General features: G+C 44.2%; 1 protein-coding gene across 1 annotated transcript in view; it reads right to left on the reverse strand.

Moving 5' to 3' along the window:
• The window catches only part of TRHR (thyrotropin releasing hormone receptor), a 32,028-nt gene extending 10,260 nt beyond the window's left edge, over positions 1–21,768 (reverse strand). Inside the window, exons 1-2 of the mRNA XM_053395433.1 lie at positions 21,112–21,768; positions 19,470–20,311 (exon numbers count right to left, since the gene is read on the reverse strand). Coding sequence (XP_053251408.1) covers positions 19,470–20,276 — 807 coding nt within the window. The 5' untranslated portion in view covers positions 20,277–20,311; positions 21,112–21,768. The remainder of the gene's footprint in view (positions 1–19,469; positions 20,312–21,111) is intronic.
• Between the last annotated feature and the right edge of the window lie 726 nt (positions 21,769–22,494).

The raw sequence follows: 22,494 nt of genomic DNA on the forward strand, positions 1-22,494 counted from the left end.
AACCATGTTTAAAAGGGGGTTGTTGAAGAAGAAGAAGAAGAGGAGGAGGAGGAGGAGGAGGAGGAGGAGGAGGAGGAGGAGGAGGAGGAGTTTGGATTTGATATCCCGCCTTTCACTCCCTTTAAGGAGTCTCAAAGTGGCTAAGATTCTCCTTTCCCTTCCTCCCCAACAACAAACCCTCTGTGAGGTGAGTGGGGCTGAGAGACTTCAAAGAAGTGTGACTGGCCCAAGGTCACCCAGCAGCTGCATGTAGAGGAGCAAAGACGTGAACCCAGTTCCCCAGATTACAAGACTACCGCTCTTAACCACTACAGCACACTGGCTCAGGAATGATCACTGGGTTGCGGAGCACACTCCCGCCTATGGGCAGCCTCAGCTGTCTGCATGCGTGACCTTGGGGTGTGCAGCATGCTCCCCCTCACAGATAAAGCCACAGCTGTCTGAACATCTTGCCCTCCGTCTAACCTTTTGCGGTCTTAGTAGTCTGCCGTGTCCTGTCTGTGACCTTTGTCTCCTTCATCTTACATTGTGAAAGGGGAAAATGACACTGTGGAAACAGGTGCCAAAATAACTTTGTACCACCCCACGATCTCGGGACTGGAATATGGTTACAGCCCAAAATGTATCTGCCTTGGTTTGCATACTGTGTCAATAAAAGGAGCCTCTGCAGAGCTAGCTGGCAGCTTGCTTGTGCACAGCTCACCCGCATTATCAACTCCTGCCTCATGTCCTTCACTTCAGGTTGTGAAAAGCAGGAGGCTGAGATGGTGGCGAGGAAAACAAGGCCCTTGTTTGGGGCTGTAGTTGCCACTCTCAGTCAACAGGTTGCAGCACTCTCCCTCAGTTGCCTCGCAATGCATGCCCCCCCCCGGACGTGCCGCTATACTTCTGCCTTGTGCACCCCGAGCAGCCGGGCAAGCAGAAGCACCGCTTCCCTTTTGCTTCTGCTCATTCTTTCCATGTATGCGGGAAGGGAGGAAAAGAGAGAGAGAGAAGGGGGGAGGCAGCCTCTGCTGCTAGCGCCGCAGTCCTCCATTCTGTTGCTGCATGAGTGTGGATGCTGCAGGTGATGGCTGGGAGGAGAGGAAAGGAGGAGAACGGGAATTGGGAGGGTGGGATGCTGGGTGGGTGTGAAGAGCAGACGGGGCAAGGTGGGGGAGAGGTTGAAGAAGGGGGAGGGTCGCACAAAGTGGGGCTTTAATTAATTGAAGGGGAACAGGAGAGAATGAGAGAAAAGGTGGAGAGGATCGTGGTGATTACTGACACTGTTTTTTCTAGGAAAAGAGCACCGGGTAAGGCGATCTTGTAGATAAACTGGTCCCAAGTTGTTAAGGGCTTCACATGCTAATAGTACTACCTTGAACTTGGCCCAGTAGCAAATCGGCAAGCAGCGCAGATCTCTGAGCACAAGGCCTCACTCCTGTCAGCAATCGTGCTGCAGCGTTCTGCACTGACTGCAGAATCAGAGAAGCCCCACATAGAGCACATATGGCGGTAACCCAGTCTTGAAGTAACCAGCACATGAACTACTTTGGCAAGGCTAGGAAGGCTGCCTGTGTTTCGGCTCATGTATTGTTTTGGAAAGTGTGCATTAATTAGGTTATTTTAACATGTGCACTTAATCAGATTTCTCCCCCAATGTACCAGGAGTACACTGGGACAAAATGCATATTTAAATATTATTGTGTAAGAAAATGCATATTGAAGCATAGCAGGTTGATGCAGAAACAGGACAGAATGGACTTATAAATGAACACATGGAGACAGGGATGAAGAATAGTCTGATTCATCCATCATTAAGACATTGAGCATCGCCAAGACATTTGGCCTTGATGTGGGTTTTAACATAGCCACAGTACTTATAAAGGAGATTAAAAATATATCATTGAAGTGTTTTGACCTAATCCATTATTACAACCATTCATTAATGCCCTCTCAGGAATGGCAAGATGCTTCCCTCTGAACAAGTCTTCCTTAAACAGCACTTGAAAATTCAATCATCGGGGGATCTTTTTGTATGGAAAACATATTGAATAGGCCTTATTGAGAAGCCTAATAAGATTTCAATTTAGGGATGAGATAGACCTTTCTTTCCCTGCCCTCCCCCCCGGTGACCCTCTTCATGGTAAAAATGTTGTACTTTTAAAACATGAAAACACTCCAAAGTGTACAATATTCTCATTAGGATATTGATTCCTTTGAATTTTGTACTTTTTATAGCAGCTAAGGAAAAAAGCTGAGAACCTCCTTAACTAGCAAAGCAACTCTGCAGCAGGCAAACACTCTGCCATATTAAGAATGCTGCTCTTGTTTGGAATTGCACTTCTGGGCTACTCCTCACCCCAAATTAATTACCAAACATAGGCTCTACCATACTATTCTGGGAATGTGCATGCTAGCCCTCAGAAGTGATTGCCAGTACAGTGGTACCTCAGGTTAAGTACTTAATTCGTTCCGGAGGTCCGTACTTAACCTGAAACTGTTCTTAACCTGAAGCACCACTTTAGCTAATGGAGCCTCCTGCTGCTGCCGCGCCGCCGGAGCATGATTTCTGTTCTCATCCTGAAGCAAAGTTCTTAACCTGAAGCACTATTTCTGGGTTAGTGGAGTGTGTAACCTGAAGCGTATGTAACCTGAGGTACCACTGTACAAAGCCCATTATCTGAAAGAGTGTTTCTAATTAGCTTTCTGTGGGAACAGGGGAGGGCTTATGGCCCTTCTGTTCAATACAACATGGATCTTGAGAACTTGCCTTTGAGCCTTCTCTGGGAATAGGGAGCCCAAGGCATCCCAGATGTCACTGAACTTCAACTCTCACCAGCCCCAACCAAACATAGAGCATCATCAGTGATGATGGAAGTTGTAGTCCAGCAACTTCTAGAGGCCCACAGCTCTCCCACTTCAGTCGAAAACCCAAAGGCTCCCATTGGTAAATGAGCACACTGCAGTTCATCTGCTGACATGACCAAGAATGGATAGCCTGTGTGTTTACATTCCTGTATCTCATGCAACCACCCTTCTGTTTTGTTGCATGAGGAAAGGGTCATTAACAGGGCTTTGTGGGAAATGATATTTCTATAAAATTGCAAGTTCTGCAGGGTAGGGACTTGTCTTCTTGGCTTATGCTACTTTGTGAAGCACCAAGTTCATTAATGATACCATGCAATTACTCCCTCTTGCAGTGAATTCACGTGTGAATGGTAATGTAGCCACTAAGAAGCAAAAGGACTGTTGCAGCATGCTGTGGGGAACCCCAACGTTTATAGAAGTACAAAAATGGGGGGGCCGAAGGGGGCAGTCCCATAACCCCCAAAACCAGCCAAATGAGAATAGGACAACACTCACAGGCCTATTGCAAGGGATGGGTGTCTGGGGGAAGGGGAATGGAATGTAGTATTCGGGGGGGGGGTAAGACCCAGCTGCTTGGAAAACATAGCATTCCACATTTATTCCAGCCTGCATCTGTACTGGAACTATTTTGAACTGTGTCTATATTTTATTATTTTTAAATGTTTGCATTGATTTCGTATATGGAAATGTTTTTAATTGTTGAATGCATGGAACTGTTTTGATTGTTTGCAACCCACCCTGGGACCTTAGGGTAAAGGATGGGGAAGAAACAGAATAAAGTAAAGAACCCTTTTATTTATTAAGGTTCTACTTGTTTATGGATGTATGTGTTGAAGAGAAGGAGAGGGAGAGTGGGAGAGGGAATAATACCTTCCTTGCCTCTGATGCTAAAGAGTTCTTTTCTGCTTGAATTTTGTAGAGAAACATTATTGCAGCAGGTTCAGGTGAACTTAAGGACAGCTGTGCTCTTTCCAAACTGTGCAGTTGACATGAGGCAAATTGCACGTATATATGATACGTGATTTGCAGCCAACTCAGGTACTGATGTTGGGATATAGGGTCCTGGCAGTCACCTTCTGTGGCCTTAAATGACCTTTGAGGTCCACAATGCTTTCCCCACACTGAACAGAATTATCAACCCTCAATTAGACTCACCAAATACCTGATTTGATTCATTCATTTGTTAGGGTTCAGCGGCTGCTTGTATTTCAGTATTTGCTATATTAAGCAAAATATGAAGGCAGATTTTGTAACTGAGAGGGGCTTGGCAAAGGTACTGGCCACAGTCCCCAAAAAATGCAAGTTAAGATTTCTGCATGGAATAATTATTTAGTATTCTTTTGTTTCTGAATAGCAGCATGTCACAAGTCACGCAGACAAGATAGCAAGCTGTTTTTTAAAACTGAGGGAGTGGAGGGCTAATTGATGTATCTCCCCACCACGGCTGCACATTTAAAAGTAGCACCTGATGTTCTAAATATGAAAAATGTTCCACTCCATTCATTTAACGCTTTTGTGTGCAAATGAGAGGGCTTGTCATATCACAGCTGCTATATCTGTTTGGCTTTCAAACCAATATTTTAATAAAAGGTTTCACTTTTAAAAAGAGGGGGGAGGAAATCATCCACATCAGTGAAAACAGGATCATTACATTTTTTTGCAATCCCAAAACCTATCAAACCACAATTGGTTGTATCCATTCATTTCTTTCCATTTGTGAGAGACTGATCTCCTGGAGGATTCTGCTGATGGAAGAAGATCAGAGGTGATGTTTGCCTAGTCCCTTTCTCCTACAGCCCCCACCCTATTTTCCAAACTGTTTCAAACCTTATGGAGTAGATTTTCAGAAGCTGCAGATGGGGCAAAGGAAAAGTTCTGTTCAGCATGCATTTAAAGCAAAACCTATCAAATCCACACATTCCAAAGCAATAGGTGAAGTGAAACACAACTGTCCTGCAAAATTCACACTTATTCGAATTTTGTAATGCAGGTCTTCACCTAATGTTCACAAAAATGCATGTATTAGGGGAAACTGCTTTCAAATATGTGTATATTAATCAAAACTGTAAATCAAAATGTGTTCATCCGGAGAAATCCACATTAAATGCTGGTGAATTTTTATGATGAGTTAAATTAAAATGAAGTTGCCAATTGTTACAAAATGTGGAGAACTGAAATTAGGATTGGAAAAATCAGCAAGCAAGAGGACTAAAATTGACAGTTATAATTCGGAAGATAATTCGACCTTTTTATTTTATTTTATTATTTTTATTGGATTATGATTTGATATGTTAATTGGATGTCTTTTATTGGAAAGCTAATAAAAACGATCTAACAAAAAAATTGACCGCTCTATAGCTGCAGGGAATTTCAGGGGAAATTGACCAAAAATAAATAAATCCCATTAGTAGAAGCCTCTGCTAGATCAAAGACGCCTCCACAAATGGAAGGGCACATATTATTTAACATAGAATGCAATTTGACCTTAACTCCCACTGTCCATGTAGGATTGAACTTTCATTGGAGGATTTTAAACAGAGGATGGATGACCATCTGTCAGGGATGTAATTTCTGCATTGCAGGGGGATGGACTAGATGACCCTTGGGGTCTCTTCCAACTCTACACAACTAGGACCTATGATTAAACACAGTGGGGTTTGCATTTGGATAAACCTGCATAAGATTGTGCTGCACACCTGCAACCCCAAACATACTTCTCTAGGAGTAAGCCCTTTTGAATTTACCATACTTTTCTGTGTATAAGACACCCCCATATATAAGACGTCCCCTATTTGGGGTGAATAAATTTAAAGAAAATGAGGGGAGATGGAGATGGCCCAATGCTGTTGAGCTTTTTTTAGGGGGAATTGCACGCGCGCCATCACCCCATCAGGACTGTTGCTGGGGGTTGGCAAAGTGGGCAGCCGCTCCCCCCATGCCACTAGCGTGGGCTGCCAAGCAGCTGACTGGTGGCTCACAGCTTCCTAGAGCGTGCGCCTCTTGCCGCGGCATGGGGAGGAGTTGTGTGCCCGCCAATCAGCTGGCTGGCGCATGCAGCTTCCCCTCCATGCCGCTGGGGGACAATCTCCCTAGAGTGTGCACCTCCCATAGCTGCATGGGGGAAATTGCACACCGCCAACCAGCTCGCAGCTCCCCCCCCATCCATAAATAGGACGACCCCAGTTTTTTTACATGATTTTTGAGTGAAAAAAACCTTGTCTAATACACGGAAAAATAAAGTAATCCTATATACATTTGAGTAAATATTAGGAGGATTGTGTCAGAAATGCTTGCTAATAGCAGAAGATGCAAAACAGGCCAAAATCAAACACTTCTCCAAATAAAAACAACGTGACTTAAAAGTGGGTTGTGCCCGGCATGTTCCAAAGATTTACCATTATCCATTTCAGAACACAAAGGGAGAAATGTGTTGTGCGTATTCAGGCAGAATGATACTTGGGACCCCTGCACATCTCTTCCTTCGCAAATTGCATACCTTTCTGCAAAAGACTGCAGATACTGAATGGCTCATCATGTTGAGATAATAAACATTCCCTCTGACTCCCATTCCATTGCAGTGCCATTATAGATGTGCTTGTGGTCCTGAATGCATTATTTCTTCTATACAGCTACTGTCTGTTGATCACACAGATATGATAATCATTTTGAAAATTCCAGGAAGATTTAGAAATATTGCGGGCGGTTCCTCATTAGGACATCTCATTATATAATTATCACATCTCATCGCTTCAAGCAGTATGATGTGGCAGGCACAGCCTTTCCTAAAAATAATTTTCTTGTTAGAGTAGCAGCTGAGAACCCTCTTTTAGGCTGCAGATTTGAAACTTGTTAAATGTAATTGTTTAATTTCACACTGGAAAATGCCTGTATGTGTATTGTTAAGGGTTTAACATAGGAAAATTCCATTGGGGTATGGAGCAAAAAGCAGAGCTCTCTAAGTACTTAGATGGGTTAATAATTAACTGTTGATGTGATTTGCTATTTCACGTGGTATTTAACCTTAGATCACATGAATAAGGTATTTAGCGGCAAATCACCATTTTGAAGGCCTTTGGTATTTTGTTTCCAGCCACATGAGAGAAAGATGTGCTAATGAGGTCTTTCTAGGAGAGATAACATTCCCAGCCAAATAGAAGTTGTAGGAAGAGAAAGACTTTTGATTTCAGGTCTGTTTGGAGTAATCTAATATTACTAAGAAGATGAACCTATGCTTTGACAAGTATAGTGGCACCCTCCCTGTGGAATGCCCTCCCACCAGATGTCAAAGAGAACAACAACTACCAGACTTTTAGAAGACATCTGAAGGCGGCCCTGTTTAGGGAGGCTTTTAATGTTTGATGTAGTACAGTATTTTAAAAAATTTTTTGGAAGCCGCCCAGAGTGGCTGGGGAAGCCCAGCCAGATGGGCGGGGTATAAATAAATTGTTGTTGCTGTTGTTGTTGTTGTTGTTGTTATATTATATGTCTTATGGAATTATCTGGATGTATCATTATTTGTCTTTGTACCTGTTATGAAGAAAGTTCTGGTTAGTAAAGCTTTTGAATCATATTTATGGGTCTGGACCATTTTTATTCCAAAAGAAGTCAGTTTTTATACATCCTATTGCTTCAAGTGGTGCAATATTAATATCTGCAACAGAACTGGCCCACCCTCCACAGGTCATTTTTCACAAATTTCAAGCTGGGAGCAAAGCAAAGGTTTACCTCTAATCTTAGCATTGTAGTCCTACAGCACTAAGCTTGGGGCTAAGCCTCTGTTCTTTAAAAAGGTAGCAGGCAGACATTCATCTGTCATCTTAGGGCTGTGGGACCACAGTGCTAAGACTAGGAATATGATAAATCCTGCCAGTTTACTATTAAAGAGCAGGCAGAGGATAATCTGCAATCTTAGTGCTGTAGGACTACAATGCTAAGATCAGAGGTCTAGTTGAGGTGACATGTGACCTGGCCTGCAAGGGATCAGGACAGTCAAAGCACCACTGTTCCTTGAGCTGGGTGTGTGTGTCCTGAGATATATGGTGCTCAGGGTGACTTTTACCTGACCTATCTGGAGATGCTAGGGTCTGAATTTGGGACCTTTTGCATGCAAAGCATGTGATCTGCCATTCAGCTATAGTCCCTCTGGCTTCCAATAAGAGTGACCACTAAATCTTTAGGTATCAATCTATACAGAAGTATAGGGAGAAAGTTATTTCTTAATTTTACAGAGAGAAATGACAATATGCAATATGGCTGTAACAATATACAAGAGAACCTTTAGAAGCAAACCAACGGAATTTTTATTTCTAAAAATGTTGCCACTATCACATTTAATTTCTTGCACAACCTTTCCCTGAATGATCACGCCATAGTGAAATATGCTCCAACGTGGAATTTGCATTGAACTTGGCCTCTTGAGTTCTGAATGAAGGAATGAGACTTTGATCTTCCAAGCTTCAAACAGCCAGCTTACCCAGTGTGCTGTATTATAGTCTCATTGAACGTGACCCTATTTCAGTTACAAATGTTAAATGCTATGCTTCTGAACAGGTCTAATCTGGGAAAATAATAACAATTTGTTGCCTGCTAATGTCAGAAGGGTGAAATTGGGGAAGAGGGGTGTTTTCCATTCATTGGTGGACTCATGATCAGAAACGCTCATTTGCCCAGTTTCAAGAGATTTTTTTTGGAGCTCCTCACAATCACTCCTCTCCACCTTTATCTTGTTACTGTTGTTGTTATTGTTCTTCTTCTTCCCATCCTAAGCAGTTTGGTGTCATCAGCAAACCCGGCTATCTCACACCTATAGGTGAATTATGACCAAGTTGAAAAGCACACGTCTCAGCACAAAACCTTGGGTGACCTCCACACCTTACATCCCTTCATGGTAAGAACTGTCTGTTTATTCCTACTTTCCACTTCTTGTCCTTTAAATTGTTACTGATCTTCTCCGTGTTCCATGTGAGTCTTGAAGGGGTTTATCAAAGGCTTTTTTTGAAGTACACAGTGTCTGCTGGATCACAGCCTATCCTTATGCTTACTGACACTTGTAAAGAACTCTAAAAGGTAGTTAGACAGGACTTGCCCTTGAAGAAGCCACACTGGTTTTGCTTCATCACAATTTGTTCTTCCATCTGCTTACTAATTCTACCTTTAATAATGCACCATAGAACTTTTCCTGAAACAGACATTAAATTAACTGACCTGTAATTTTTCAAATCCCCCTGGATCCCTTTTTAAAAACTGGCACCACATTAGCCACTTTCCAGTCCTCTGATAGGGAGGCTGATCTTAGGGAAATGTTGCACATGCTTGTTAGAAGGACAGCATTTTCACATTTAGGTGGATGCAATCTGAACTCAGTGATGTGTTTGTTTTTGATTTGTCAGTAAGGCCTAGAACTTCATCTTTTGTCACCACTGTTTTCTTTGAACTTCATGCCTAAGAAAGTTAGTTCAGGTGCAGGGATTTGCCCTACTTTGTGCACTGGGGAGACAGATGAAAAGAATTCATTCAGCTTCTCTGTGATCTCTTTTTCCTTCTTTAGCACACCTTTGACTCCCTTGTCACCCAAAGTCCCAACCACAGCGCTAGCTGATTTCCTGCTTCTAAAGTGTTTACTTTTTCTATTCTTTTTTCTACTGTTTTCTTTTCTTTTTTTCTACTGTAGATCTTAATATTTTTAGTAATGTGCTGGTTGATTTTTGTTTTCATCCTCATTTTTATTTCTTTGGCCAAAGTAGCTGTTCTTTTTTTGTTCTCCGCATTTGGACAAGACTTCTCCTGATGAAAGCTTGCTTGCCCCTAATACTTTCCTTGACTCTGCTGGTTAACTATGCTGTCTGCGAGCTGCTCTCTATGCTGAGAAACCAAGCCAGCCACATGGCTCCTCAGGTGTAATAAGCCAGGAAGGACCTGCAACTAGGGGTACCGCTAGCTTGCTTCTAGCCACCTCTTCCTCCAAATAAGCTTGGTAGACTAAGTTCTGTGCTTTAAACTTGCCTCCCAGGATGCAGAACAAGCCTGTCTGAGTCAGCTGTTCCCAGGGACCAATCCTTGTCAACCAAGCCATTTAAAACCCTGGCTCTTCTCCCCAAGCAACTGGTTTCTTGCATAAGGTGACTTCGGCCCCATCCACACCATGCATTTAAGGCATATAGCTTATGGGAATCATAGTTTGCTAAGGATGCCGGGAATTGTAGCTCTGTGACAGGTAAACTACAGTTTCAAGAATTATTTGGGGGGAAGCCATGAGCGTTTGTTTGTTTGGTTGGTTGATATACCACCCTTTATCCAAAGATTCCAGGGCAGTGTACAACATTAAGAACATATTTTACAAAATATGATAATAAAAACATAATACATAGCATAATAGTGGAACAGGGGTCGGCAAGGTTTATCGGCCATGGGCTGAGTCACTCCCATGGAGATCGTCCGTGGGCCGGACTGGTGCAGCGTGATGCTAGAAATCGTGTCTGCGCATGTGCAGATACCGGAAATCACATCTGCGCATGCCCACATGCTGAAAATCACACCTACACAGAAGCGATTTTTGGTGTCTGGACATGCGCAGATGCGATTTCCGGTATCTGCACATGTGCAGATGCAATTTCTGGCACCGCTTGGCAAGTCCCCGCACTGTGCTGGTTTAGCGCAGCCCGCAGGCATCTCACTGAGAGGACGGCTTGGTTTGGGGGCAGCTTGTGGGCTGGTAAAACAGTCTTCATGGGCCGCATGTGGCCCATGGACCGCACATTGCCGACTCCTGTAGTAGGGCTGTAGTACTAACAGCTCTCCACGCGCGCGCCCCACAGTGTTCAAAATTCACCAGGTGTGTTTTGCACCTAGCTGTGTGCTTCCTTCCCCGCCCTGGATATTAAGCCCTGTGTAGTTGTCAAGATGAGTGACTTGGCAGATCATTCCTACAGTTCTCTCTCTCTGTGTATGTTGAAAATATTTTAAAATCCTGATCAAAGGAGTGGAGTAATAGAAGGGAGATGGTAGTCTGAATGGAAGGCCTAATAATAGTCTGGAAGAAGAAGGAGGAGGAGGAGGAGGAAGAGGACGACGATGACAACAACAACAACAACAACACCCTTTCAAGGCAACTTCCAACACGTTAAAACACAATTTATAACAACATTTTACAAACCATATAATATTGAGTGCCTAATTTAAAACGCACCATCACATCTAAAAAATACCATCACTGCAGCAGGTAAAAACACTTATCAGCAGAAAGACTGTGGAAATTCAAAATTTAATAGAAAAGCAGCCGATAAATAGCCTGCCTGGAGGGTTATAGCTGGGTAAGGTAAGATAAGATGGTTCAGTTCTTTAAAAGCTGAGAACAATTTGGGGGAGAGTGTATTGTTAGACTGAACAATCTGCTTGCAGCATACACTGGAACAAAATTGCAGGTGCTTGGCTGGTTTGAGAAAATTCTCAGGGCCACAGCAGAGACGGCATTAGCAGTGTGATTGTACTGAAGAGTTTGACACTTGCTTGGATAAGCGCACCACAAACACGGTAGCCCAAAGGGAATTCTGGAAAAGGATAAGAATGAAATACTAGCACATGAAAAAATTGACATTTATCTTTCTTGCACTACCCTTAATGAAACGGACTGTTGTTGTTTATTGAAAAAAAGTACACTTCTCTATGATTCTGCTGTGCAAACTTAGAAGAAATTTGTTACTGTCAAAGCTGATCACCTATTGCAGGGGCAATGAACCTGTGGCCCTCCAGATGTTGTTGGACTCCAACTCCCATCATCGCTGGTCATTTATTTGCTGGCTTGCTGGGGCTGATAGGAGTTGAATTCCAGCAACACCTGGATGGCTTCAGGTTCACAGCCTGTTAAAGGTAAAGGTAAAGGGACCCCTGACCATTAGGTCCAGTCATGGCCGACTCTGGGGTTGCGGTGCTCATCTCGCAGGTCATGTGGCCAACATGACTAAGCCACTTCTGGCGAACCAGAGCAGCGCATGGAAATGCCATTTACCTTCCCGCCAGACCGGTACCTATTTATCTACTTGCACTTTGATTTGCTTTTGAACTGCTAGGTTGGCAGTAGCAGGGACCGAGCCACGGGAGCTCACCCCGTCGCAGGGATTCGAACCGCCGACCTTCTGATCAGCAAGTCCTAGGCTCTGTGGTTTAACCCACAGTGCCACCCACGTCCCTCACAGCCTGTTAGAAGGACTCAAATTTGCAAAGGATATGAAAACAGCTCCTCCTTTTCCCTGAGTTCTGATGAACAGCATTGTCAAAGCAGACCACTGCCTGGCCATTGCGTACAGGCAGAAACCACCGTCAGAACAATATGTTATCAAGGTCATGTTGCTAACATGAGCTACCGTAAGTTCTGATAACACTTCACTGAGCAAGCTGAACAAAACCAGTGTATAATTTGAGGAGAAAGGAATGGAGAGGTTTTGCCTTTCATAGTTCAAGCCTTATATGAAGTTCCTTCTGAACTACACAGCTAATCAGAGCACTTGATCCCTCATTCAGGTTGTTCTGCCTGGTTGCTAAGCAACACTCCACCCACCCCCTTGGCTCGTTGACTTTACATTGACAGAATTCACCTTTTAGTTACAAACTGAATGATCTCTGCTGTGGCACATGCCGCACACAATGGACACTGTTCTATGTTTAAAACAGAAAAACAAAACAAAACATCCTAACAAAATTTACATGTAGTTATTAATCAGATTAAGATTCATACATGGGACCAGATGTCTGTGTTCGGCATTCTGCTGCCCCAGTTATAAATAAAGAAAATATGAAGCTATGAAGCCACCTTTCACTGGATTAGACCATCCGCTCACTAAATGCAGTTTTATTTGCTCTGAGTAATAGTGGCTGGGATTCCACCATCTCCTGCTACTTTAGCTGGAGATGCAAATATCTGCACCTTAGACCTTGTATATGTACAACATTGCTTTGGTAATACATTCCATCCTTTCTTCTCTGGGACATGACAAGAACACAGCGGGTGGAATTCAACATAGCAACTAAGGCGATCATTCTGTCAGCGCAAGCACTTCTACCTGTGCGAAGCAACAAACTTCCCTCTTATTTCCCTGCACACTTTTTGGGGTGTTCTCTTGACCCTCCGGCAGTGCGGTGTTGTGTGGTGTGTTGTGGGAGTCCCACTGCATGTTTGCTAGTACAACAATTTATTTGAATCCAACTCAGAATGTTACAGTGCGATGCATGTTTGGAGTGTAAGTACCGCTGAGCTCAAGCAGTCCAACACTCAGGTATGTGTCGCAGTACTGCAGCCTAAGAGCCAAATGACATGTTATATCAAATGCCAATTTATATTTCTACCCACGGCTGTTGGGGAGGCAGGACTTTCCTCCTGCATTGTGATCCTGATGACAATTGCCTCCTATCCAAAATTAGCCTTGAGAGGCAAACAGTTACTGATGCCCAAAGATAGTGTTCTTACTTCCTCTCTGCTCCCATAACTAGCAAGAGCACCCCCCTCCCCAGTTTGAAAGGCCAAAGGCAATGTTTCTGCCTTGTGCTTAAAGATATACAGTCATACCTCGGGTTACAGACGCTTTGGGTTGCGCGATTTCGGGTTGCACACCGTGCCGAACCCAGAATGGGTTACTTCTGGGTTTCGGCGCTTGCGCATGTGCAGAAGTGCTAAGTCACACTTTGCACATGCACAGGAGCACCGAATCATGACCTGCACATGTACAGATACGACACTGCGGGTTGTGGATGCTGCGGGTTGCGAACGTGCTTCCCGCACAGATCACATTCGCAACCCGAGCACCCACTGGATAACAATCCTGGAGGATGATCTGGAGACTACAGCTAGTGCTAAATACAGTTGTTAGGTTGGTAGATGGGGCAGCCTGATGGGACCATGGGACACTGGTCCTGAAAGTTCTGCACTGGCTGCCAATGAGCTACCATGCCCAACTCAAGGTGTTGGTGTTGTGTATCGAGGCCCCGTGACCACCCTGTTCCCCAAGATGTAAATCACTAGACACTACACAGGATATTGGATTGGGAATCAAATAAGGTAACAACTTTATTGGTTACAGATGTGAGGTTTGGCCATAGGCATAGCAACTGTGCATGTCACTCCTGCCGGTTCGCTGGGAGAGTTTCTACGGGTGAAGCCAATGGGGGGGGGGACGCCCTGTGGCCTACGTCAAATCCCAAGCAGTTCCTTTTGGAGGAGTGGTATGGCCCTAGCCTCCATCTGGGCAGAAGCCACTCCTCCTGGATGCTGGATGCTTTTAACAGGATACCCTTCCCCATGGAGGGGCAGGTGGAGGCTACAACCTTCCCCCCAACCAAGACTAGGCTTACTCAATACCTATCTGCCTTACAAAGTTGTGACAATTGCTATGTGGTAGGCAAAAACCCAAATGGCGGCGCCAATTAGCCAAGTTAGGTTAGGAGACCGACATTGCCCATAGCAAGGTCAAAGTGCACATGAAAACCCTAATCTGAGGGAGGGAGGGTGGCAGAACCAGTGCGGCGAGAGAAAAGGTCGGGCATTTAAACTTCCCCTGGGCACAGTGCCAAGGGCCGCAATTGGTCGGTTGGTCCCATGTCCAGGGGAACATCCCCTTACTCCTGCTGCCACTGGTCCATTTGGCAACAGGAATACAATCCGGCCTGCGATAGGCCCATTTGCCAGGAAGGCCCGGGGCCCACCTGCCAAGCCGCCTGCCTGAAAAGGGGGCTAAGAGACCTAGCAGGCAAGACCCCCAAATAGCTTGGGACCCCTTCATTGCTGAAGCAACAGCTCTCATCTTAGCTCCAATTTGTCAGACTAGTGGTAAATGTGCATCCTAGAGACTTGGTTCACAGAGCTCTGGTTTTGGGCAAAGGATAGCCACCCACCCCTGGATATATATTTTATTTATTTATTTTATTTATATACCACTTTTTATCAAAAGATCCCAGGGCGGTGTACAACATTAAAAACACATCACAGAACATCCATAATAATAATAAAAAGCACAATAAAAAGCATACTGGCAGACAAATAATGAAACAGTTAATAACAGTCCTCTCCTTTAAAAGGTGAATGCTGAAATTCAGCACATGGGAGTGCTATCCGTTCCAGGCAAATTTTGTTAATTAAAAAAATAAAGTGAGTTGACTCAGGTGCACCGGTGAATGCTGACATTCACCCCCCCCCCAAAAAAGTCATCTAGAGCGGATCTGTGTTCACATATCTGAAGAACATTCAAAATCTCGAAGCACCCCAAGTTAAGTATTCCATATCTCTACAGAATTTGACTAGAAGAGCCAATTTATGATATACAAAAGCCACAATCTATTTGAGCGTTGGAAACTGATAAGTGTTGTGATGAGGCTTCAGTGAAGACTTCTTTCCAGCAACACAAAGGTATACGTTTTGTAAAGGATGCCGTTGATTTCAAAGGCTGCATTGAAAGGATGCTCCTTGTTAACACCTCTCTTTCTGTCAGCATGGAGCCCGATAATAAAGAAAGGGCACCTGGAAAGAATGTTGTTGCTGCTGTTGTAAAACAACAGCAGCAGCAACCCCAGGCATTCATGTGGGAGAAATGAAGTGATTGTGATGATACAATGAAAAACAAATCTCAGTCTTACAAATGCAGTCAGCATCAGGACCACCTTGCACCTCGGAGGACTTGAACCCAGAAGCTCATCACACCTGCAGCACATTATTCTGCCAATATTGTTTATAAGCAAGCATATTTTAGGGATGGAGAGAGAGAGAGAGAGAGAGAGAACGAGAACTGTTTCTCTATCACATTTCATCCCAAGGAACCAATGCTATATTTACAACAGCCCTAATTAGTAGGTCTAGGTCCCAAGAAAGTGCCTAAAGCCACACATTTACAGCACAATCCTCTACTGGTTAACTGGATGAAGGCCAATAAATTGAGTGGATGCTAACAAGTTGGAGGTCCCATGGGTAAGTGGATCTTGGGGCTGGGAATTGGGAGGACAACCTTCCAGGTTGGGGCAGATGGTGGTGGTTGCACATGCCCTGAAATAGCAGGCATGTAGTCTGAGAGTACCTCTGTCATTGGAGCCCCAGGTAGCCTCAGTGGCACGGAATCCCTTCGCAGTTTGGATTGCTATGCCAGCTATAGCTATTGCTAGACAAAGGTAGCCTAGGCACAATGACCCCTGCCCCCCTGCTCTGGGAACTGCTTACATAGTTACTTACTGTAATGAAGCTGTCCTTTTATTTTTATGTACAAGCAGCTCTTTGTTCCCATGGCGGTTTCATTCTGGATCAAAGTGCACATCAGTGGAGCACACATAAGCCCTCCCCACCCTGCTCCCATTTCCATCCCTTCTGTTCCACCTCCATTCCTTCCTCTTCCAGGTCCAAAAGGACCCAGATGTTAGCAGCCACACATCAATTGGACACGCCTAAAATGGGCGCCACCTTATTTAAAAGCATCTCGGGCAGGTGGCTTTGTGGGCGGGTCCCAGGCCTCCACTGTGAACTGGCTTATTGCAGGCCAGATCACCTTCCTGCCACCAAATCAGCCAATGGCGACAGGAATTTGGGGGCATTGCCCTGGGTGCAGGAACAACCAACCAATAGCAGTGCTTGGCTCCACACCCAGGACAGAGATAAATCCCTGGCCTGTGGGTCCTTTCACCCTCAAAATGGGTGCCACCTTATTTAAAAGTATATATAACCCACTTAATATAAACCTCCCTGAGATCTTTCAAAAATGCAGCTGCCAGGGAACCAACAGAGATAGCTGTCAGGGATCAAATAACATTGCTCCTGAAGGATCCACACTGACTGTTGACCTTTGACTTACAAAGAAGAAGAAGAGAAGAAGAAGATATTGGATCTGATATCCCACTTTATCATTACCCTAAGGAGTCTCAAAGTGGCTAACAATCTCCTTTCCCTTCCTCCCCCACAACAAACACTCTGTGAGGTGAGTGAGGCTGAGAGACTTCAGAGAAGGGTGACTAGCCCAAGGTCACCCAGCAGCTGCATGTGGAGGAGCAGAGACGCGAACCCTGTTCACCAGATTACGAGTCTACCGCTCTTAACCACTACACCACACGGGCTCCCAAAGCCTCAAATAACTTAGGGCTCAGGTATATGAAGGAACATTTCTCCCTGTGTGATCCTGTCCATGTCCTCAGCAAAGCCTACTATTTGTTCCATCACCAGGGGAAGTACATTGGATCTTCCCCTGTGGTGGAAATGGAGACAGAGTCTTCTCTGTGGTGGCTCCCTGACTTTAAAACGCCTTTTTAAAAAAGTGTGCATGGTACCAACTTATTGACATTCCAGCTGTAAGCCGGAATCTATCTACCCAGGCATTTAGGAATGGTTAGTTGCTGCTGGTGATGAGAATGTGTGGCTTCTGTTCATAAGGTAACTTATGAGATTGTGCATGGGTGCATACAAAAGACAGCAAGGAGAACCTCAAAGCTAGGCCATAAATTTGGCAACAAACAAACAAGCCTCTGGTTAATTTTACACTAAATATAGAAGAGGAACCATAACTGGAAGCCTCATTATAGCCTGCTGAGATCAAGCACCAAATGTTTCTTTTGCATTATTTTTTTCCGTTGCCCAATGCTTGGCAAAACTAACCATTTTCCTTGCCAGCTTCTTTTCACTTCCATATGTATTGTATCATAATTAGAATGTGCTGGCAAGGATGTATTGCACTTGCTATTGTACAGTGTCTAGTTTATAATGGACACTGTATAAAACTGTTAAACTATGATGATGGAATGATGACCCTTAGACTAGATCAGTGATGGCCTAACTTGGCCCTCCAGCTGTTTTGGGACTACAATTCCCATCATCCCTGACCACTGGTCCTGTTAGCTAGGGATGATGGGAGTTGTAGTTCCAAAACAGCTGGCGGGCCAGGTTTGGCCATCACTGGGCTAGGTAGAGCCTATCCTACAAATCCCAATATTACATTTGCTATAATACTGCCAGAAAGTAAAAACTCCATGTTCTAAAGCAATCATCCTGATTAACAAATCATGGGAGAAAATTTAGGGGACATCTATCACCTATTTGTGAGTTTTCCTTAGGCATCTCAGTTGAACAACAAACAATGGAACTCCCATCCCTTTGGATTTGATTTCTTGAGGTGCTTTGGCACCAACATTTGCTTGGCTTCTTAAGAGTTTCCCATATTCTGCAGCGACAATATGGGTTCATGACTGAGCACATAGTAAGAAGCTACATCTGAGCCAGGAGTCCATTAAGGCTGTTTTGAGGCCAATCCACACCATACTGTTATGAGTTTGTGGGTGCTAGACACCCTAAATTCCTGGATTCAGTAAATGTTAGAATTTAAACAATGCTTGACATGTTAAAACTGGATGCTAGACATTGGATATAGCAAGCATTAAAATTTAAGCCAGACCAGTTTCCTGCGTCAGGAAATCCCCTGGGAGATGAGCAATTAAGAAAGACAAAAGGAAGGTAATGAACCATTAGGGTAACCAGAGAGGGAGGACTTTGTGGCAGACAACAAATGGGAGGAGCCCCTTTCTCAACTCAGAGTTTAGTTTGGAAGGCAAAGCAGAGTTTAAAAGGAGAGTTTCAGAGTTGGTTTACAGGTAACCTGGGGGTGAAAGGTTGCATGTAAAAGTCAGCAAGCTGCAGAGAGTCAGAGCCATGGCTGGGGACTGTTTGAATTCAAGGCTGTAGCTATGAAAGAAGCAAGACAATCTTGGTTATTTATGTGTGTAATAAACCATATATAATAAAGATACTGGAGTCTCCTCTGTGCCTCACTCCCAAAAGGAAACACGAACGTTGAGTATATGCACCTGGAACTCCTAGGATCTTACAGCACTCAACAATATATATCACTTCTGCTCAAAGAGAAGCGATAAGACAAAGAACAACCCTACCCAGGTGTAGCTCCTGACAACAGCACCCTGTGATGTCACCACGCCCGTCTTTGACTGCAATTGCAGACAGATGAAGGGTTCTTTGCATGTCCTAGGTCAGGTATTTGTACTTTTAATAGAAAAGTTAAGATGTTCTCATTAGATCAGACTATAGTCAATCTAGTCCATCATGCCAACAGGAAGAGCTGTGAAGCTCTCCAGCAAGACGTGAAGACACAGCTCCATTGCTTGTATTCAGAGGTAAAGGTAAAGGGGCCCCTGACCATTAGGTCCAGTCGTGGCCAACTCTGGGGTTGCGGCACTCATTTTGCTTTATTGGCCGAGGGAGCCGGCGTAGAGCTTCTGGGTCATGTGGCCAGCATGACTAAGCTGCTTCTGGCGAACCAGAGCAGCGCACGGAAATGCCGTTTACCTTCCCGCTGGAGCTGTACCTATTGATCTACTTGTACTTTGACGTGCTTTCGAACTGCTAGGTTGGCAGGAGCAGGGACTGAGCAACGGGAGCTCACACCGTCGTGGGGATTCGAACCGCTGACCTTCTGATTGGCAAGTCCTAGGATCTGTGGTTTAACCCACAGCGCCACCCGCGTCCCTTGTATTCAGAGGTACAATGCTCCTAAACATGTTGGTTCCATTACATCCAAAAGCAGCAGAACACCCACCCACCTCAGCTACAACTACAGTTTCCAAAAAAAAAAGCCATTGGCAGGCCATTTCCCTACCTGCCTTCTGGAAGCCACAGCACTGTTGATACCCTTGTTGGTTGTTTTGGTCTTGTTTGGGGCAGCCACGTCATTCTTCCACATCTTTGAGTTTTCTTTTGGGTCAGCCGAGATGGGATTTAGGAACAATATCCTGGCAATCAACCCATAGAGGACAGTTGCTAATATCATTGGCATGACGTAAAATATCCCAAAGTCCATCATATAGATTGGAGAATAGTAGCTCCTGGGCACTTTGTACCCGCAGGACACTACAGTGGCATCTTTGTAGGCTACCATGTTGAGATCTAATAAGAAAAACCAGAGCATGCAGTAGATGGAGGTGAAAGCCCAGACAAAAATAATTATCTTTTTGGCTCTTGAGAATGTGCATAGAAACTGGGCTTTGATAGGGTGGCAGATAGCTATGTACCTCTCAACGGTGAAGGCGGTTATAGAACAAGAAGAAGCGTTGATGCCAAGATATTGGAGGTAAGTGATGCAGAGACACCCAATGTAGCCATAGACCCAGGATCCATAGATGCTCTCCGTGATGTTGGGAAGCCCGGCAGCCACAAGCACCATGAGGTCCGCCACAGCAAGGCTCACCAGGTAACAATTTGTAGGGGTCCTCATATGCTTCGTCCTGAGTACCACGAGCACCACCATGATGTTGCCTACGATGCCTAACCCGCAGATGAGGAGGACCAAGAAGATGGTGACCACTTGGTATTCAAGGGTAGCCACCTCCCGGATCGGCAAGAACTCTGTTTGATTCTGTCCATTGTCTGTAGTGTTCTCCATCTTCACTCGGCTGCTTCTGCCCATCAGCTACTGGTCAGCACATTTTCCCCCTTGTCTCCCTAGGAAAAGTTGATCATAGTGAATGGAGTGTAAGATGCAGGTCCCTTGTGTGGTGATATTTCACACATGACAGTCCTTTGTTCCAAACAGCTTGTTGACCACTAGCCCCAGCAAACACAAATACACACACAAAGCTATGATACAGGTATGTTCATCTGTTTCATTGGGTGGGGATTTGTATAAAAACAACAACAACAACCAGGCACTGATAGGTGTGGAAGAAGGACTTTTCTATCTGCTGGAAAGACTGCCTCAGAAGACAAGGGTAACTATTCTCTTTCCAGCAAAAGTGAATCTAAGACTGGAGACAAATTAGGCTAGGTCTCCCCCTCCAGACAATAGTCAATTTCAAAAATCTGCTTGAATCGACAACACAGCAGGACAAAACAAAATATGTGTGTACACAGCTGGTATTCCTTAGTTCTATTACTTTCTTTTTTAAAGTCTTAAGTGACTTGAGAGAGGATTGAATTGGGAGTAAAGATTGGACAGAGTTAACTCTCCCAGCTTAAGACATTCTTCATAGGAAACGACCCCAAAGAGTCATGCTGAGGGTTCAATGAAAGGGATTGCATCCAAATATTTAGAGTTAAAGCCCTTTCACACTGTTTTATGCTATCCTGCTGGTAGCCACAGCCATTGGCATTCATTGATCAGCCCTAGTCAGATGAAGGCAATTCTATCACTGCAGAAGAATAGAGAGTTGTGTGTTGATAATACATGCAGATATTTATCTATCAGATACCCCAGTCCATTCCTCCCTCCTGTCCTTGTATTCAGTGTAATATATGGGACTTACCTTCAGCTTTTTTGCAGGGACTTCAGAGCTGTGCATGTTCAATCTGAGTTGACGACATAAGCTCCGCTCCAACTTTGGGCAGTCAGAGAAAACCCAGCACATCACACTTCACTCCGCAAACATGCTGCAGATCGCTGCCCGCAGAAGCTTCGCCGCTCCAGTCTCCCCTAAGCCCTCCAAGGGAAGAGGCTGATCATCTCAAAGCTACCAAGCTGCCAAATCACAAACAGCCTATTAATGAGAAAGATACACAAAGTGTCCATTGATCCACAGATCTGCTTTTCTCGGGAAAGGCAATAGAACCTCTTTTGGCGACACAGTTTTAACTCGAGAGGTCTATGTAAAAAGGAAAAGGAAAAAAGCGACAAATGCACAGACAGACAAGGCAAGTACCACTCTACTCTTTTAGGACTGCTAATGGAGCATCCAAACAGGTATGTGCAATGGATGCTCCCTTATGAATCTACACCTGGAAAGTATACGTGGCAACTCCTCTCTCTCTCTCTCTCTCTCTCTCCCTGCTCTGAATCCTGCTCTGAATTTCCACACTTCAGAGAAAATGAGAAAGAGGAGGGGTCCTGCCTCCAAACCATTTCTTTTCTTTTTTTGAAGTGCTCTGTTAAAGAGCCACAGACGCTATTCTATTTATATATTATTTTGGTATTCTGTCGTTTTGGACAGTCAAAAGAAACAGAAAAAAATCCAATTTTCTTTCTAATGTGTGAAGCATCACTTGTGCTTCTTTGCCTTCAGTTGCAGAACTCCTGGAAACAACCAATTATATGAATGGAGGGAAAGAAATTGGATTTCATAACAGGGTTTGAGGTGAAAAGGTTGTTGTTAAAGGAAGCATATTAAACAATATATTTAAAGCAATGTTTTTTAAAGGAAGCATGTTTCCTTTAAAGAACCATACAGTGCACATTTTGGGAAACATATCAGGCTGTTATCAGTTCATGCTAACAGTTAATGACTGTTGTGAAGTGAAAAGAGTACAGGAATCAGTTGCAAGCACTCATGCAACAATGCAGTGCTACACTCATGTACCACAAGCATAAGAAAAATATGCTGGATCAGGCCAAAGACTCCTCTAATCCAGAAACCTGCTATGGCCAGCCAGATGCCTCCAGGTAGGACTTGAATGCTACTATTATTATTATTATTATTATTATTATTATTATTATTATTATTTACTCACCCATCTGGCTGGGTTTCCCCAGCTACTCTGGGTGGCTCCCAATGGAATATTAAACAGAATAAAACATCAAACATTCAAAACTTCCCTAAACAGGGCTGCCTTCAGATGTCTTCTAAAAGTCAGATAGTTGTTTATTTCCTTGACATCTGATGGGAGGCCCTCTGCCTGGTTCCCTGTAACCTCAT

This window comes from Podarcis raffonei, chromosome 7, assembly GCF_027172205.1.
Source record: "Podarcis raffonei isolate rPodRaf1 chromosome 7, rPodRaf1.pri, whole genome shotgun sequence".
NCBI lineage: Eukaryota > Metazoa > Chordata > Lepidosauria > Squamata > Lacertidae > Podarcis > Podarcis raffonei.